Source organism: Bombus bifarius, unplaced genomic scaffold (genome assembly GCF_011952205.1).
Source record: "Bombus bifarius isolate JDL3187 unplaced genomic scaffold, Bbif_JDL3187 scf7180000008026, whole genome shotgun sequence".
Taxonomy (NCBI): Eukaryota; Metazoa; Arthropoda; class Insecta; order Hymenoptera; family Apidae; genus Bombus; species Bombus bifarius.
This window is the reverse complement of record NW_022884399.1, coordinates 310957-332133: the sequence shown is the minus strand read 5'-3', so window position 1 is coordinate 332133 and position 21177 is coordinate 310957. Positions and strand designations below refer to the sequence as shown.

Here is a 21177-nt window from a genome sequence, read left to right as displayed (position 1 = left end):
ATGTTTCTTACATGTTTCTAATTAAAGTGGCACCAAACACGATATAATTTGGAGCAAATTTGCTTACTCAGTAAATAATAATTAAATAGGAGAGTGGGTACCCTTTCCCGTCCCAGCCCCACGGGCTATAGTTCGATGCGCGGCTTAACCCCGTTCTTGGGGTTGCCGTGCAAGGTTACCTGGTTTCCCAATCAGGCAGTTGGCAGCGCCAATCTCTTCTTAGACACAGGCACGACGGAACGAAGGCAATCGCTACGAGCATTCAAATTCTCACGTTTTCAATGTCACAATTACAAAACATAGAGACCTGCTGGCCCACACATCATGCGGATAAGGGAATAATTTATAACAGCAATTTATAGTGTTGACGCTTTCCATGCTCTTTCCACAGCCAAGGGTGATGAAGGCCAGGCGGCCGTCCCAGGCGTCCGGACGTCATATTTTCTTACCATGTAAAATAGGTACATCGCGTCAGAAATATTCGCAGCTTATCAACTGCTAAAATTATGATTAAAATGAAGTTTATGATTTATTATAACAAAAGCATTGCTACAAGAAAAGTAAATTTAATGTTAAATCTAAAAACTATTGTGTATGGAGAATATATTAAAATTATTGTATCATTCCACTGATCCATTATCGTTTGAAAGGAAAGATTTTCTTTTCTTCTCTAAAAAAATGATATAATCAACTAAGCAACTAAGTTTAATTATTGCGCGATTTTGTTATTTTCATATTTGTTTATAATAAGTATTCCTTGTTCGTAAGAATCTAATCGATCCAATTAAAATCATCTTACATTAGTGAAATAAAAAATATAAGAGGTGTATATTTCTTGTTTATCACCGGTACGAATCATAGCTAAATCAGAAATTGTTTCGAGCGATCAGTTTCAGAAAATGGTGGGGATAGTTTGCGAACAAGTTCCTTTAAAGGGATTTTGTGTTTACTGGATAGTACGGATATAGGAAATTATGATCTTGGGCGGGCAAGGAAAAAGTCAGTGATTTCAGCTATCGTGAAGAATGATGCGTCATTGTCTCCTTCGCTCCTTTGATTACGCCTCGATCAGTATTGCGGTCGTGTCATAGCATAACTTTGTTTGTATTAGGGTACAAAAATGCAAGCCACGCCGAGCGCTACTTTATGAAGTATCTGAATCGCATGTTTTGTAAAGTTTAATTTTAATTCTACAAGGCTGTCTCGTATATGCCAATGTTTTTTTCTGTATCTGTGAAAAAAATATTTTGCTAATTGTAAATAAATTGCTTTTAAAGAGTAACGAATATCTCTAATTTTTTTTTTTTTTTTTTTTTTTGCATTACCAGGTATGTAAATATGAAACCGGAATTTGTGTATAGAAAACACGTTTAATGTATGAAAATGATTAAAAATATTTTATTCGAAGTATTGCCCATCGCTAGCTATACATTTTTCCCACTTGTTTGGCAATTGGTGGATGCAATGCCAAAAAAACTGTCCATCTTTTGAGGCAAACCAGTCATCGAGCCATTTTCGTACACTTTCGTAAGTAGTGAAATGCTGGTCAGAAAGTTCGTGTCCCATCGATGCAAATAAGTAATCGGACGGAGCCAAGTCTGGTGAGTAAACCACGTGCGGAAGTATTTCCCAACTGAACGCTTCAATCGTTTCCTTGACCAGTTTTGCTGTATGTGATGGTGCATTATCATGAAGCAAAATTACATTGTGTTGCCTTCTTTGATATTCTGGTCGTTTTTCACGCAAAGCTTGATTCAAATCGATCATTTGTTGTTGGTAGCGCTCAGTATTAACGGTTTCGCCAGGTTTTAACAGCTCATAATAGATCACACCCTTCTGATCCCACCAAACACAGAGCATTGTCTTTCGTCTATGGCGATTTGGTCTTGCAGTCGATGTCGTTGGTTCGTCTGGGTTAGGATTCTCAAAATGTATCCACTTTTCATCGCCAATCACAATTCGGTGGAGAAATGACTTTCTTTTGTATCTGGCGAGCAGTATTTCGCAAGTGGTTTTTCGGTTTTCCTGCTGTCTTTCATTCAGTTCACGTGGAACCCATTTTCCCATCTTCTGGATCCTTCCCATGGCTTTCAAACGTACGGAGACGGTTTCTCGTGATACGTTTAATTGATCAGCGAGTTGTTGTTGCGTTTGAGTGTTATCCTCATCCAACAATGCTTGCAATTCGCTGTCTTGAAACTTTTTCGGTGGTCTTCCACGTCCTTCGGTCCTCACGTCAAAATTGCCATTTTTGAATTTTTTAAACCACTCAAAGCACTGTGATTTACCAAGAGCATGCCTACCGTAAGCTTCGACAAGCATTCGATGCGATTCTGCGGCAGTTTTCTTCAAATGGTAACAGAAAATCAATGCTGTCCGCAAATCGTAGCTTCCAGGCACAAAATTTGACATGTTCAGCGCTATTACAAACTATGCTGTTGTATGAAACTTGCATTGTTCTAAGTCGAAAATGCTTGTGAGATGTTAACAGACTTTTGGTATCAATGACACATTATCAGTTAGGGCCATCTATAGGCAAATTCCGGTTTCATACTTACAGGCCTGATAAATATAAACAAATAATATGAAATTGTAACGGTAGATTTTGTAACGATATTTTAGAAACATTGTTAACTTAAACCAGTTTGCGAAAAATTTAATGAAAATCTTTGAAAGGCATTTCAAATGCAAGTACAAAAAGTTTCAAGAAGTGTAAACTCATGGTGTAGATAGAGGATATTGAGGATATTTAAATGGATAGTTAAGCATTAAAGCATTTGTAGAGAGTGACTGTTAACAAATTTTAAATTATAACATAACAGAAAATGTTTAAAGCGTTAAGAATGATAAATATCGAATGAAGTAGAGAAAGTGTTATGATACTTGTAAAAATGCGAAGCAACATGGTATTTCCGTACAAGATTAATTTTAAAATACATAATCGCTGTGCACTATAAGGTCTATATCTAACTCTAGTTCTACCAGTAACTCATAGATGGCGCAAGTAATTCTGTAGTAAGCGTACATGTGGTTATGTTGCCATTTTCCAAGTTCTTGAGCCCGCGGGTTTCAAGTTACGTTGGTGACTCTGCATATACCTATATTGCATTGTACGTGTTACATGAAGTCAGCCTAAACAGTCTTTCGCAACACTAACCTAGTGTATAAATATAAGAGATGCGGTTCATGTTACTCTATTCAGAGAAGAAATTTCTTCCTTGGTTTGTAGCGCTGTTGCAGACGACGTAGTAATATTATGACGTCACACGTTCGTCGGTAAAAAAATTTTTTATAGTTTGTAACTTTCTTATTTCTAATAATTTTTGAAACAAGAAATACCTGTCTATAATGTTATCTTCGTGAATTCATTTACATAATTAGTTAAAAATGTGCAAATACCGAATTCATACCAATACGCACTTACCCATAATTGTAGTTTCTGATTGAAAGATATAAATAGTCATGCCTACGATTTTTATACACCTGATAATATAATGTTATTGGTGCAAAGCTAACATTGTATAAACAATGTATTGACATGATACTAGTATGTAGGAATAAAGCTTTCAGTTTAGTCAAATTAGTCTTAAAAGTCAAATTCAACATTAAATGGTATCTGAAATTTTCTTGCGCGAACTTATAAAAATCATGTTCAGGAAGAAAACCTATATATTTGCCATTCGAGATTTCTTACACGGATTTTGTAAACAAAAGTTAACGAATAAGTTTAGCATATAACAACGTGCCAAAAGTTAGTTATAAGAGCTGTATGTATTAAAAGTATTTATCGAATGAGATGTTACGATTGGTTAATTCTTTGAGCCGTAAATAAATGAAAACCGTCCAAAATCACATTATTTTCAATCACTTATTATGTAAAATGAGTGAGTGTACAAAGTTGAATCTTTGTGAAAATGTAGCTTCTTTCATTTCTAAAAACCGTGCAAGATTTCATCCCCAAATGTTTATCAACTTTTACAAAAAGCTGTTTAACAATTAAAAAGGTGTCTTCGTAGAACTTAATTTCTACAATTTTCGGAAATACGGCAACTGATGGGGGCTTTTTCTACTCTGGAAGAGTTGCACTATCATGTACAACTCGAAACAAATTGATTTTTTAATCGTAAACTATTTTAAACAATGGCGTCAGAAACTGCACATCATTTTACTGTTTATAATTATATTAACATTAATGAGACACGTTTATAGTATAAATAATATAACATTTATCATTAATATTTATATTAAAAAAGTAAAAATTACTAGAATTCAATAATACAGACCAAAATAAACGCATAATTATAATAAAAATGACTAAAAATCTTTAATTATTTAATAATAAAGTTACAATTCTATCTTTTTTAATATTAGTTATAAAAATATATACAGGTAATGTTAATAATTATGATCCACAGTAAATTAATGACGAAAGCAAAAAATTAAACGTAAACAAATATAAATTCTAATTCTGAAATCAATTTATTTATTAAGCATAATTTCCGGAAATTGTAGAAATTAAGTTCTACGAAGACGCCTTTTAGTTGCCAAATATCTTTTTGCAGAAACTAGTAAATATTGGGTGAAATATTGGGGAAATTTTACACACTTTTTACGAATGAAAAAATACTACATTTTCACAAAGTGTGAAATTATAAACTTTGTATATTCAATTTCATATGAATAATTAACGACTGAAAATAGTGCAATTTTGGATGGTTCTTATTTATTTATGGCTCAACGAATTAATCAATGCTAACGCGTGACGTCTCATTTGATGGATGTTTTTAATGCAATTTTTATTCGAAACTTGTTTTATCTAAAAATACAATTTTTATTGCGATCCGATTATTAGATTCGTTGTTATATACAAAACCCTGTTTTCGTCACCTTTGGAAATTGTTTACAAATTGTTTACAAAATCCGTCCAACAAATCTTGAGTGAAAAATATATGGGATTCGTCTCTGAACATGATATATATGTATGGTGATATATATGATATAAGAATTATATAGGTAATACAATCTATCGATATCGGCATCGCGTAAGAAAATTTCAGATATTATTTAATATTGCGTAAAAGACTAATTTGATTGGGTTGTTTAGTGCATATAGCTCTTTAGGTAAAACGCATATTGACTTTGCTATGACTAATAATAAATAGCCAATAAGTTAGGTGAATCAAGTTAAAGAAATATAAATACAGAATTAGATAAAGTTGAACATGAAATTCTAGGAGGTTGGATGAATAAATTATCTTTGCACCACGAATTAGCTTTGCACTTTTTAAAGCAAAATTGTGATTTTTTCTGGAAAGTACATATAAATATATACACAATTTATAACATTACTCTGCTTGGAGGTTCTACAATACATGTACGATTATTAATAGTTGTTCGATACTATATACTCGCTATCACAATACATCAACATATGTGTCATACATTGGTAATAGAAAACGTGTAAAATACCACGCATTAGATTTTAAATACATGTACATATGTTTAGTATTAGTCATACACTAATTCTAGAAGATACATAAAAGCGTGCCATAAAAGTATGTATCTTTATATGTATATATATAATACACCTATCAAGTATGTATACTTATTATATGTACTATATATTATAACGTCATATCATCTTATTGTTAGTATTATGTACTTAACATGAGCAAATTCTTTTATAATGTGCAGCTTTGAGCGTAAAATGCCTCAAGCTAAAATGACTTGGATCAGTAGTTTTGTTAACAAAAATAATGTTGACGATGCTACGTAAATGGCACGTAATATTTTCGGAAGCCATTTTTCATATTATTCAAAATTTCATATTATTAAATTATTATTTTTCATATTATTAACGCGAATATACTTAGATGGATGTGTGATGGATGATGTGTACTTTTATCGAGTACAAGTAAATTAGTGAGAAATACATATTAGATGAAACAGAATAAAGGGGAAGGGGTAGGATCTTGAAAGGAGTGGGAAATAACGAACGTAACAACGTCTGCGAGAGTCGTGTCGCTACTTCCGAGCAAATAACGTCTTATAGGATACCCTGTAAGTTCAGGTACAAAATATTATAATTTTATAATGCCATACATTTTTTTGTACTTATGTATGCTTGTGTGATGCTTATTAGAATATACATATATATAAATTAAATTGATTTATTCGAGCAACATTGAATACATTTAGTACAGTGTCATTCGTGAAAAGTGTTCAGTTAAAAATCGCGGATAGGGTAATAATGACAATACTATAATATCTACATTGCTAGTATTGACTTTGACGTGAATATACTATATTAATCTACCTTAAAACTTTGCTTTTTTGGGCCTGATGAAAGTTATAACCATAAGACATGTATAAAATAGAAACGTTGCTATCTATTGTTACTCTCTTCTGATCTTTTTTCATTAGCCTAATTTTCATTTATCTCTATTGTTTATCACATTTCACAACTTCCACGATTTTTTAATTTTATTATGATACCTATTTTACGCTAAATAAATTTGATCAAAAATTAAAAAATATTTCATTTAGTTATATTTATATATTTTTATAATAATTCGAATTACTTATTATATTTTTTTAAATGTTTAAGAAATTCATTTTGGCATTTTAAATAATTGTATATTATAACTAACATCTGATTACACTTAGTTATTTCAAATACGCTTAAAAACCGCATTATGTATAATAAGGGTTTTTGAAATATAGACAATAATGGCTGAAATAGAAAGTCGTTAATAAATCTGAAATACTTATTTTTGTTGCAAATTATAAAAAAATGATTCGATTGAAATGATTTTGGAATCGATATCATTATTTTAAAACTATGTCTGCAAGCTAAATTTGGTAGTTCTTACGTAACGTGTTAACGAACGCACTCTCACTACTGAATATATGTATGTACTTATTTAGGTATGTACCTACTCTTCGTTTCAAATTAAACTTCATAAAAAAATGCATCATAATTTAATAAATAATTATGCCTTTATAAGATTTGTGTTAGTTACGATGTGAATGATAACAAAATTATTGAAATTATTAAATAACAAAATATTAATGACAATTACAACAACCGTACTAATAATATTAACAAGAATAATAATGATAAAAGTAATATTGATGATAAAAGTAACAATAAAAATAAAAATACGAAGAATTTCTATAGTTATTACACATCGATAAACATTTTTAAAATGTTTAATATTTCTCTCAATTCATAAATGTTTTAAAGTTCTTTTTAACATAACAAAATATTATTTAAGTAGCTTTGTTGTGCATTAGATACTTAATTTTATATTAAATTTATATTTCTTTAATTGGTAATTGCCCGCTGATAATTATAAACATTATTAAGCTTCATTGACAAGTCAATTTTATTTTGTCACACAGAGTTGGAAAATAAAAATTGTTTTTTTTTAATATATGTAAAACCGTAAATATAAATAACTACATACAAAAACGACGATAAATATCACGTTAAAATTACAAGTAGGTATATTACTTATATTCTTCAAAACGTGATATATTCTCCAAAATCGGTAAAATTTTTTAAATAGACATGCAGTGTAAAACTTTTGTTTAGTTTAAATAACTGATTCAATAACATTAATTTTTTCATAACTTTTTTGGTGATTGTTATACTAAATTTAAATAATTATAATACGTTACACAACTTAATATTATCGAAGTAAGAAAATAAAAAATTGAGTGAAGTATTCGATTTTTACTTGGAAGAGTAATTATAGACAGATGTTGCAGTATTTTTCATATCGAATGTATATGGGTAGATTTATTATGAGAACAGATCAGAAAAATATTATATTAGCTAGTTTTTAAGAAATTGAAATATAATGTTTCATACCTGGTTGTATTAGAAAAAAATTTAGTTCTAGACTTTAATTTTGTATGTTTTACTTGCTATTTACATAATATGGCATTTTTGATTCTTGTTTCTTATACATGTTTTAATAAATTATCAGGGACCTCATGTTCTGTTTTGTTGTAAATGTGAAAGGAGTGTTTTTCAAAAACATACATCGTGTTATCTACTTATGATAGTTATCTTGTATAACTCTAGTTTAAGTATATTTTGACTAGTTTGACTACTTGTGTAATTGAAGTTTACTTGTTTATGTTGTTTCTATGACATTACGTAAATGTTACAAATTACGAAATATTTAATACTGATTTTGACATTTTGTATACTTAAATAGTAATTACATAGAAGCAATGTACAATGTTTACAAGTTGATTGAATCATATCAATTTTATATCTTTTTTTTATTCGTTGCATATCAAAATCTTGTAATACTACAATTACGTTTGAACTGAATCGATTATAATGCTTGGTTTATGCGTGCATACAGCTTATATTTAACTTTAAGTTTCTCAGAAATTTCATTGTGATTTTATATTAACATATATACGTAATATACTATTCGTAGTACGTAATTTTTTTTTGAAAGCATAAAATATGAGCAAAGAAAGAAAACAATTCTTAAAGAGATTGAGGGCAAATATATCTTCCATATTATAAAATATGAATGTATAACGTATTTAAAAATATATAACATTATAAATATATAACAAAATAATTGACGTATATCATTATTATAAACCATTACAAACTACTCCTGATAGTTAATGATAGATCAAGCTATTTTAATGTCGCAAAAATTGAATTAGAAATTTTGTTAGTTATGTATTATGTCTATCTTTTCAGAATAAATATTTTAGATTTGATACATTATATATACTGTGATAATTAAATATTTATTCCAATAAATATAATTTAACAGTATGTGATAGAACTTGAAGCATATAAATTTAAAAAAAGTATGTACTACAATTATTAGATACAATAATAATTAAAGATAGTAATATAGGTAAGTAAGTATTCATTGCACCATTCGTACATTTCAATAACTCAATGTTTTCAGATATAATATATGAAAATATAGTATCATATGTATACATACAAATACTTCTATATTATATATATTATTGCCATAACACTCTATAACATAAATTTATATTTTAAATGCGTATTAAATATATCTTACTTAAAATATACTTTAAATTAAAATTCTGATCATAGCGATATATCTTTTACAACATAACAGAACATATATGCCTCCGAAGTAATCATTGAGTTTAGATAATATCTAGTTGTGTATGAATTTACGTTTATTTGTATTGTTGAGTCAATATAGGAATTGAATATTTGATATAAAAAATCAATACCTTGATATCGAGCTGCAAATACAGTATATATCCTATCACTTTAATTGGTTTGAAAGCAAATGAAATATATTTACGAAAGCGAAAATACTATATTTCTTGTTGGTTCTTACGTAAAACAGAAACGAAATGATTGATTTAGGGGAAGAAAAATATAGAAATAAATAAATAAATCGAGAGAATAATAAGAATAAAAGAGATAAATCTGAAAAAAACAATAAGGTCAGACATACTTCGTAATTGAAGGCGGTCGTCCGGGACTTGAGAGTACTATGTGCCAGTTCAGTTCACGGACACCAAATTAGACATGGTCTATTTTTGACCAACTTATAGTTGCTCTCTTGTTCCAATTTACTGGTTACTCATGCTAGAAACTCTATAGCAACATTACACAAGGAATTTAGTATTTCATACATTTTCCATTGAAAAATTGTTTAAAATAAAAAGATTAAATAACAAAAAAGGCAACAGGAAAGGAACAACTTCAATTCAAAAAATTATCATTATCTTCAATTAATCAGTAATATGTTATTTGTAGTTAGGTGATATTACAAAAAAAATTTTTAACATTTTTTACTTTGCTTATTCCGAAAAAGTTGTTTTCAAAATATAATACAAATGGTGAAATACATGCTTGGAATAAAATAATTGAGAAATTTTAATTCCTCTGTAGTGTTTCTCAACAGAGCCTATTCGTTTTATAATTTAGTTTGATGAAAATAGTTTTTTGGTTTAACGTCTAATTACACATTTCCAACTATTTAATGATGCGACGCCGTTATACATTGCCAACTGGAAAATTATACGTGAAAATGAAATGATCTGGCAACCTGCCATGTATACGTATAACGTATTGTATCTTAATTTAAGATTATACAATAGAAATACAAAACTATTTGTGTCTCAGATTTTAATACTTAGGTATAGTGTATATTTGTTTAATATTCCACTAAATGAACAATTTTTGTTGTTTTTACAATTCAAAAAAGTATCCCATTCTCATTATTCTCTTCTTACTATTTTTACATCTTTTGCGCAATATTAACCCTCCAATTTCCATAGCTCAGATTATGTTACAATCTTTTGTCATTTATTATCTCTATTCATAAAAACAACAGGTTTCGAGAATTTGTTTTAAAATATATGTAAAATATTCTTTATATAAGTATTTGTTTATTTTTAATGAAATTTTAATTATTTTTTATTACCATTTTTTATATCTAATTTTATATTTTTCTTTGAATAAGATAAATTTGTTTACTATTATTTATTAAACTTAGTCCCTGCCTTTCGGCTTTGGACGACTTCCGGTTTACATACTTTCTTACATTACTACTTAAGTCACCTTACAGTACACTTATGCTACTTTGTAATACGACATATGTTACATTGCACTTTGTTATATTGCCCTAACCCTTCTGCCTGTCGTTCTTTGGCCTTTGATTCTAGCTGTATTCTCTTCTTTTCTCCATTATCTCTTTCAGCACTGCTAGCCCCTCTCCTGTCTCCTTTAGTGTCTCTTCCAGTCCCTTTGATCCCCCTGTTACCTCACATTCTTCCAGGATAACTATATTTCATTATATTTTACTATATTTTACTATAGCTTACTATATTTTAGTTTACTATATATAGTTTACTATATTTCATCAAATAAAGAAGTTCACTGGAAAGTGAATGGTAAACAAATTTGACTTAACAGTAAAAGTTGAAATAAACGAATAATACAAACAACAACACGCTAGAGTCATAATATCAATATTATGTACTGTATTGTATTAGTATTCAGTATCTTGCGTAGTAAATAAAGACAGAGGCGTTATTAGATTTCAAAGACAACCGGTCACAAAAACATTTGCACATTGCACAATTTTAATTTCTAAGTTTTATATTTTCAGTAAATGTACAAGGTACAAGTAAATGTACCAACAAAAATGTATTACATTATGTTACACTATACTACATAGATAATAGCAGAAAAAGAATTTTTGAGTTATTATTTATTGTTGTCTAAATTTTAAAAGAAATATTGAAAAAGAGCGAATTTCTATGTCACAAAAAGTTCCAGACGCAAAATATCCATTCAGAAATTTCTCAGTAAAGAAAAGCAAGTGTGAACACATCGGATTGCAAATGTGCATTAGTTTCGTTACTCATTTATTCAGAATGAATAGCAAAAGAGAATATACAAGTTTTGAAATACGATAGTTAGTAATATATCACTACGAATAGAAAAGGTCAATTCGTAAAATAACGGATACGTTAAAAAACAATTCAAAAACGTTTAAAAAAAAAGGAAACAAAGCAGTATTGATTATTTAAAAAAACTTATTTTCACTATTACAAAACACCATATTATCAAGCATATAGCATACCCAACTAAATATTAAATTTTAGTGAATAATCATTATTGGTTTTAGTTTTATATGTATCATCTGATTAATTTTACATGTATTTTTAGTATTATTAATTTAGTATTTAGTATTATAGTAATTTTAGTATTAGTGTCCGAAACTTTTTCTGACATAAAAATTCACTTTCTTTTAGTGCTTATATTAATATTTAGACAAGAATAAATAATCACTAATAATAGCGTAATGTAACGTGATGTAATACGTTTTTGTTGGTTCTTGTACATTTACTGAAAATATAGAGCTTAGAAATTAAAATTGTACAATGTCCAAATCTTTTTATCGCCGACTCTACACGTACAAACTGAAATATCAGAAAAGTATTAATAAATTCTATATGTAAACTCAAAACAAAATGTGTATTTACCTTTTTCTTGACATTATGGCAGTAAAATTAACAAAGCATTATATGAAACGCTTTTTCAGTGAAAAGTCTGTTAAAAACAATCAAAAAATGAAAAGTGAAGCATTAGAATAATGTGCTTATACATACTATAGAATAAATACAGGGTAGTACATACACGCAGGCAATTGAAGAGTTCATTTTTATCTAAAAAACCATATAAGTAAACAGATAACCGCGTAACTAAAAATATAAATTTATATTATAATTTTCAGGATGCAATTTATTTGAATGTTTATCTCGGAAATAGTAAAAAAAAAATATAGTAAAATAAAGTAGAAATTTATTTATGTAAACGATAAAAGTTGATCAAAATTTGTACAGCGCGGATCATTTTTCTTTTCACATACATATCTACATCATAAAGGATATATTTCTAAGTAACACACGCCTTGAATTTTGCAGTTGTCTCTTTTGTTTCTTAAATAAAAGAGCAATAATTGAAAATAAATGAAAATTGCTTTTACGGAAACACCTAAGTTAAATGACTTTAAATGTATCTTTTCAGCGTTGACACTTTATTGTTACAACAATTAGAACACGCGTTTCAAACCACATTCTAAAAGTTTATATAGATTTTATGAAGTGTGAACTATATATTAGAGATAAATATGAAATTGATTGATCCAAACATAATCCTCGTTTCAGTTTCAATTTAGCAGAACATTCAGTTTCAGTTATAGCAAGAAGTAAATAGTTAACAGTAGAGAAACATTCTTCTATCATAATGTTGAAGATATAATAAAAATATCAATGTTTTAATTGGCTTGCAGCAAGTGTCCAAGTACTTGTGTTCAGTAGTGTATGTATATCCTTCTGCTGTAGCAAAGTGTAGTGTAGGCTTCTAAAGCAATCTACATATGCTAAATGTTGCGTTCTACATGTTGCATGCATTGAAAATGTAAAACAAAAATATGAAAACATTGCAAATGATATTTTTTAAAACTCACATTGGAATTTATGATTGTTTATACGGTTTCCTTTAGGCAAATAAATTCATGGAAGTAATTTATACATTTTTTAAAGAAGTTTCACGGTGATTATGTTTCTGAATAATGAAATTGAAAACTCCATAAAAGTGGAGTTTAATCAGTTTGGCTTCTGAGAGGCTTATATGTGTAGATTCGTTGCGACTTGCATCGATACAAGAATTACTATGTACTGTCTTGATTAGAGAACAAGATCCGATATTGATAAAGTGTCATTAAACTTCGGAGTGATGCAATGCATTAGAATTTGACGAGCAATCACACATCCGTATAACACAACGGCGACGATGGACAAGTATGACTATGATATCCGCCAATCTATCGGTACAGACATTGTTATATTTGACGTGTTCTTGTAGATGTAGTCACACGATCGTAGAATTGATGTCCGTGTTTTGGCGAATTTGAATCCTTTATTATGAAAGATTACTGTAATTATCTATAAAAATTTCGCATTAAATAAGAATCCTTATCAGACACAGCATAGTATTTTTGTATTAATATTATGTGTTTTATTCATTTTATTAAGACCAATAGCCAATATTTAGCAAACCAATATTTTCCTATTTGCTACTTGAGAGTAGCAGCTATCATTTCCCGACATATGTATTAGGTTGTCCGAAAAGTTTCTTTCGTTTCATAAGGTGATAATAGATGAACAACAATTTCTGTTTTATATTATTTTATTGAATTAGGTATGATCCATTTCGTTCTATTTCTATTACTATGTTCGTACATAATTTAATAAACTAATATAAAACAAAAAACATTGTGCGTCTACTATTTTCTTATAAAACAAAAGAAACTTTTCGGAAAACCTAATAATACTGCACATTTCATGTTTGTGTCCTTACGTACTATTTTTTTAAGTTGTCATTAAATGATCACTAAACGATGGCTCGTGCGAAAGTAATCAAGAAATTTAGTTTAGTTAGCTTTCAATTGATTGAAAAGTGTATAAAACGCACTTTCCATGAAACTTGTTCTTGATATACGACATATCCTTGATCTACTTGATTTAGTTAGTTTTATTCGTACTCGGTATAAAATCAGTTTAATGTCGGATATAGATCGAAATCCAGTAGCGCTTATTTATGTGCAAAGGTATAGGACTCTCAAAACTTTTTATATTCTATCGGCAGCCCAGACACAAGAAGACAATGAACAAAAAAAATGATTCAGAAGCCAAATTGACCGAAGTTACCAGATTTTATGATAGATAGATAGATAGTTGTATAGATGGATATTTGATTTCAATTTGGCGGTCAAGAAGTAGAAATAGACTTGGTTTACAATAACTATAGTACGATATATTTATTCATCCACCCACTCTCTCCATACTTATGATAACTTAAGATTAAATCGAAAACTAGAACTGAGGCTAAAATTAGAAACATATGATCATAATACTGCATAATTCTGTAACAATGTACGTAATTCCTTCGGCTTATTTTTTCTTTTTTTTTATCTTTCCTTAATCGTACCACGCTTCTCAACCCTCCCATCACCTTCCATCACCTCTGATCTTTCATTTCCTAACATTTCCTCTAACGTTAATTTTGTTCTGCTCATACGTATACAATCTTCCACTATATGTCTTAAATTTTAACTATCCTATTTCTAGCTCACATATTTTACGTGCCTTGTTCTTTTCTTCCCTTTAGTAATTATTTTCTTTTTCTAAATTTCCACATCTTGCCTTCCCAAACTTTGCCTGCCTGTTTCTTTTTTTTTTTTTTATTTATTTATTTATTCAAATTTTACAATTTGTCCAGTAGGACATTGCCTACCTACCTATACTCTGTATGTGTTTGTATAACAGGATACAGTGGGGTGTTTTCTCTTTAGTCTTCTTCATTGTACTTAAACTTTATTTTGTTATATCGTACCCTGCATTTATGCCTACTTTTTCCTATTCATCCTCGCTCCCTTTATTAGTATTCCTAATATATATTCTTCCTCTTATTCTTTTTCCGTACTATACCCAACTGACTATACCAATTTCTATTCAGGTACTCTGCTTTGTTTCTATGCTCTTTTCTCTTCTTTCTTTTAAACATTCCTCTACTAGCATAAGCTCCTTTGTTTCATCACCTAACATTAACTCAAAATTTATTGCTCTTAAATCTGTCCTGATTCTAATCCTCTGTATTTTAATATCTCTCAGAACTATACTAATTAAGTTACTATTTCACTTATTCTGTATCTTCTTCGGCTCTTCTCTCTCTTTCCATTCAAATATTTCAAATAATAAATATTTAAAATAAATAATAAATATTTAAAGATAAATAATAAATATTTAAGCGTCAGGTTGGACACCGTGGGGTTTTAGTCGGTAAGTCCGACACTACCCTGCCGCTTCCTTTTACTAATGCTCTTTTCACATTTTTCACACCTCTCTCTCTCTCTCTCTTGTTCTTTCACAGATACCCATAATTTACTCCTACCCTCACAGAGTCGAAGGTCATATTCTTAGGTCTACGAAAAATACGCATCACAAAATACGTCACGCTAAGATCCTTAATAGATGCACCTTGATATGTTACCAACGAAACAATACATCGCGACCTCAAGATACCCACAGTCAAAGAGGAAATAGCAAAATATAGCGACAGATATAGCAAAAGAATCAACAAACACCGAAACCCCCTAATCACTGGACTACTTGATACGACGGACCAGATTCGCAGGCTGAAGGGGCACTACCCGCTAGACCTAAACGCTAGATTCAATTAGTTATATAAATTAAGTAATATCCACTTATTTATAATACTTACTTATAAATTATACTTATCTATAATAAGTATTAACTTATCATAAATAATCAGCCATGTCACTGTGCCACGCCAGAAAAATTACTGAAAATTCTCAACGCGAGAATTGATTGTAATTTTAATAAATAAATAAAAAAAAAAACAAAATATGTCAAGGTGTATAGAGGTCATTTTACTGCAAAGAGGTGCTCTTTGCGAACACTTACAGAATCGTTAGCTACTTAACAGTTTATTTATGATAAATCTTTGGAATTTCAGGTAGCGAAGAAATAGTTCTGTCAAGATGTCAAGGCCAATCCTTAGCAGGCCGCGTACACGCGTATATGGATGCAACTATGACAAAGGAGAATCATATTATAAGCCAATGGTCGACCACTTGGATCGAAAATACAGTTCTCGACCGCTTTTCTCTGAACCAAGAACTTCATTGGCTGACGAGATCGCAGCCCGCCGAGGCGACATCGGTAACATCTTCAGTCGTTTTCCAAAATGGTTTTAAGGGGTGAATTTATCCTAATCCCTTTCTCCTTAACTATTACAACCGTAGTAGTCAATAACTCTTTTCATTGTCAGTAAGAAAATGCTGAATTATTTTTCATTATATTGGTAATTAATGAGTGGCATGTCCGATCCAAGTCCTGATGTGAAATGAATCGAATGTACTGTTCTATACATCTGCTGTTACAGCCACAACAAAATTTTACTCTATAGAGGGTCATCGTAAGAAAATCTTTGCCCCAATAATAAAATAAAATAAAATCGTGACATAAAGCTGCAACGTCTAATGATTTATTATCTCCTGTGACATGATACGAACTTCTGTTATTTAAACGTTTTTTTCTTCGTATAAAAGTGAGAAAATGAAACTTAATCTTTTATCACTTAGGTTCCACATATGAATAAAATATTAATTACTATTTTTTCCAATTTTAAATTGCTCGTGTATTCTGTTCCTTTATATATTTTAAGCTAAAGATAAAATATATTAATTTAGTTTAACTTCAGTTCTTGTTACAGAAATGGAATAACATTACCTGTGCTATTGTAAAATTACATAGAACCAAGCTAATATATGTGTTTATTACATAGATATGTGTGATAAATAATCTACATTATGAGCATGTCGAGATCACATTTTCAATTTCGTTTACGGATATTTAAAAAAAAATTATTCAAAATTTGAAAAGAACGATATATATCATTATTACCGACAATGAAAACATCATCATTAATTACAAGCATTGATTACACATTATAATGTATTTATATCGTATGTTATTGAAATTCACTCATATTAATTTATGTTCTTCATTTGTTGATTTTGCTATCTTTTTATGTCAATTTATATGCATGTAATAGGAGAAAATCAATAGATTTTACGAAACACTCAATTTAAGTATATGATATAAAATAAAATGAAATATAAGTAGCTCTCTCTCCAGACAAATATCGAATTTAATCATTGAATATTTTGTTTACGAACATAGTAACAAATATTTGACATACCGATTCTATTTAAGTACATATTTTAATAAATAATTGTTTCCCATTTGTATCCCATTAGAAAGTTGTTACTTGAAACTGTAACAATCCTTGTTACCAAGCTTATTTATCGGAAAAGAGTAAATATAGAAATAAACTATGAATCCGCAATCGATAAATTGTAACGTAATTGAACGTAATTATAATTAAACCGTTTATCGATATCTACTTGTCGATTATTTATTCTATTACGCAGCGAATGGCAGCGTACTTACATCGACCTAAAAGCGGTTTCATTGCAGTAAAATGGTGGACTTTTAAAGAGAGTTTCAATTCAGATGACATTTGTTTTTTCATTAGTCAAATATAATACATACCTACATATGTATAAGTGTAATAGTGTACATATGTTGAGATATCGGTTTTTACAGGCACGCATGACCTCTCTGGTCCTCGCAACACTTCCTTTGGGCGTGACCTTGACCTTGAATTAGACCCTTCCATTCGCGCTTCCCAATTGCCACTACCTTCCTTGACTACCGACAACTTGTTCCCCGAAGACGAGGATATTGTCTACGACAGCCGTGGCCAGCGCAGTCGACGTCGATTCGCTGAAAATTTTGCCAACGATGTCGTAGCGACGACGCAACATCTGAAAGCGAAACTGGCCACGTTCGGGTTAGAGGATGAGGTCGATGCTGTATTAAGAAAACCACGACGCCTACGTCAAGGACAGGATCAAGTTGATAATATTCTCAGTTCAAGGAAAAATCTGCAAGACATAAAATCAATTAGCGAAGAGGCAGAAACTACGTTTAAAAGACGTTCGAAGCTGTTTGACGAAACCGATCGATTAGAAGAGAGTAAACCAATGCTTACGAAATGGTCGAAATTAATTAACGAGGACGAAAGTTCAGTGTCCGCTAATGCTGCTGCGACAAGGGCTATGCAAACCAAAGCTCGTTTGAACGACCTTGAGTCTGAAATGGAAGAGCTTGCAGAGAGACAGGCAAAAAGAGAACGCAGGGCAGCTGCCCTCAGGGCATTGATCAACGAAAATATGTCCGATACGGAAAATTTCCAAGAACAATCTGTTCATAGCAAGAAGGTTTCCATCCGTGAACACTCTGAGAAACACGTCCTCTGAACAAGAATGAATATTTATAACTCAAATATGAGAATATTCCCTCGTTATTTACCATTTACTTTCGATCAATTGACTGTCATTTGTTCCTAATGATCCTGCAGATGTTGTTTGTATTATATGTACTATTTGAATATTCGATCACTTTTAATTGACAGTGCATAGGTGCAACAGAAACAACGATATCTTCACATTACACGAATAATACAGATATTTGTATAAAATTATTTATGTAGTAGAAATACATTGGCAATATCATGGAAATACAATTTCAATCGGATTATCGCTTATTTTATATACCCAGGAATATATAACATATGCAGAGAGTTTTTGTATGTATTAAAAGTCATGCTATACGCGTATAATATAAATATACGCATATACATATGTACGCACGAATACGATACCAGCGAGTACACGCAGATATACTTATTACAGCGCATATATTTATTATTTTACGTACACTAGTTTATACAGTATTATCGAGAAACTATATAATTGTAAATTTTATTGGACTTTCGATTATAATTCTGTAATTTTTCTGAAGGCGAAAGATAAGTTAAGAATTTCTTCCTATTTATTGTCTACTTTAAAATTAGAAAATCATATTTTTAATAAAATATTGTTGAATCACTCATTAGTTAAAAAGATATTAAATAACATTAGTTAAAATAGCAGAACGTGAATCTTTGAAACTTGATATTTTTTTAATAATTGTATAGACAAACACTTATTTCCTCGTCGTCGTTGTTTTTTAAATATTAAGTACTAATTGTTTGTTTTTCTTGATATGAAAATGCATTTTTCAAATAGAGCAAACAGTAAATGTTAAAATTTATCAATGGAGAAGCAAAAGTATACTTTCGACTAATACATAGTATTTAATCAAAGTTAGCAAATAGAACGTAACTTATGTATGTAATATGTTCAATACCTTGTTGAATAATCAATATTTCGTTTTCGCAAATTTTACGTAAAATAAAACCGTATAGTACTTATATACAGGGTGGTTGGTAACTGGTGGTACAAGCGGAAAGGGGATGATTCTACGCGAAAAAAGAAGTCGAAAATATAGAATAAAAATTTTTCGTTTGAGGTTTTGTTTTCGAGAAAATCGACTTTGAATTTTCGCTCGGACGCGTGCGGTACGTTACAACGGATCTCACTGTAGATCGTTGTCTCAATGGAAAAAATTAAAAAAAAAAATTTTTATTCTATATTTTCGACTTCTTTTTTCGCGTAGAATCACCCCCTTTCCGCTTGTACCACCAGTTACCAACCACCCTGTATATAAAATTAAGCGAAGAATTAATTTCATTTCTACTCTTTCTTTTATAGTCAAGAGTCAAATCACAACATAGTGTGCCAGAAAAAAACATTGTCCTAACCTTACTATATGTATTTCTGTTAATCTCTCTTATTTGTAAATAAATTTCACTGTTCCAATGTATCCTGAATACATAGTGTGTTTGCATGTTGTATACCCACCCACATATGCAAGAACGATTCCTTTTTGAATACCATGTTTTTTGTTTATATTATGAGAATACCTTTAACTTTTTGTTTTTGATATATATTAAGAGAATTCTTGATCACAGATTGTTGAATATTTGCATATATTTTTTTTTTGTTTCATCTTTTCTTATTATTACAATCCATAAAAAAATTCACAGCTCTTGGAACATAATCGAATAATAATAGAATTACTCTCAAAAGTATTAACATTTTTATTCATAAAAAAGATTCTGTAACTTACATCAAAAGTGTTCGTGACAATGCTAAAGGTAAGTCGAAGGGCAGTGACGTCATTATACACATTTTGAGACATTGGTCATCTCTTCAACAAATACATTATTCATTTTCACAAGCTCTCCTATTTGCTAACTGTAGGCTAAATTTCTGTTATGGATGATTTGAAACAAAAGAGTGTCTGACTCATTGTTTACGATGCCGTTTAAATATATTATAATTATACGAGTACATACGATATATAACATAGCATAGTATATACGAGTACATACATGTATATTCATTAAATCACAAATTACTATTTTCCGCTTAATTGATCTTATCAATTTATACAGCATCAAAATATGGACTAAAATGTGGATATATTACAATTAAAAGCCAATGGATAGTAGAAAACTGCAATTTTCATCATTTTTAACCGTTTCTGGCTCATAGCAACGTTAACCGATTTCAATGAACTTTTCAGAATGTATATAGCTGACTAATAGTATGTACATAACTCTTCAAAATGTGTTGTTTAAATTTTCATTACAGCCCCATATAATAAAGTTGTAGAAGGTGACTTTTATTTTTTCCTTCGCGCTTTCAATCAAACGCTTTTTTCAAAATTTTCTGTACATGTTCGACCGTTCGCGGAGAGACGCGGTAGCAATTACGATACGATAATCGACGCCACGAATCAGTCGATCCCCTATTTCGGTTAAGAGAATAGAGGTGGTTGAAACGATGATAACACTGAGTTAACAGGTTAAAACACATGTAGAAACACATGATTTAAACAAATTTCAAGAGTAATAAATTTGTTATTATTTCCATCGTTACTACAATGATGTAACGAAATTAATGCAGTATAAAACATATAAAAATAATTTTATTTATACATGAAATATAGATCTATTATGTGCACCTCCCATCAGTGGCTGTCGAACATGAGAAAAACCTGCTTTTGCGTGTTTTACCTTAAGGAACAATA

The 21177-nt window shown here is 30.0% G+C and overlaps 1 protein-coding gene and 1 long non-coding RNA gene across 4 annotated transcripts; both read left to right on the top strand.

Annotated features, from left to right (window-relative positions):
- The first annotated feature begins 3181 nt into the window (after positions 1–3181).
- On the top strand, positions 3182–19422 carry LOC117207251. Of its 3 annotated transcripts, none has more exons than XM_033447257.1 (3): positions 3182–3276; positions 16088–16293; positions 17743–19422. In XM_033447257.1, the coding sequence occupies exons 2-3, from the start codon at positions 16113–16115 to the stop codon at positions 18456–18458; spliced, it is 897 nt and encodes a 298-aa protein (XP_033303148.1). In that variant the 5' UTR covers positions 3182–3276; positions 16088–16112; the 3' UTR covers positions 18459–19422. The 3 variants fall into 3 exon arrangements, with proteins under 3 accessions (XP_033303148.1, XP_033303147.1, XP_033303146.1); XM_033447256.1 differs by lacking the exon at positions 3182–3276 and adding an exon at positions 5913–6060; XM_033447255.1 differs by lacking the exon at positions 3182–3276 and adding an exon at positions 5922–6070.
- LOC117207253 lies at positions 6008–20953 on the top strand. Its single transcript, XR_004487489.1, has 3 exons — positions 6008–6020; positions 8701–8707; positions 20854–20953. It is a non-coding gene; the product is annotated as an uncharacterized LOC117207253 (long non-coding RNA).
- The last annotated feature ends 224 nt before the right edge of the window (positions 20954–21177 follow it).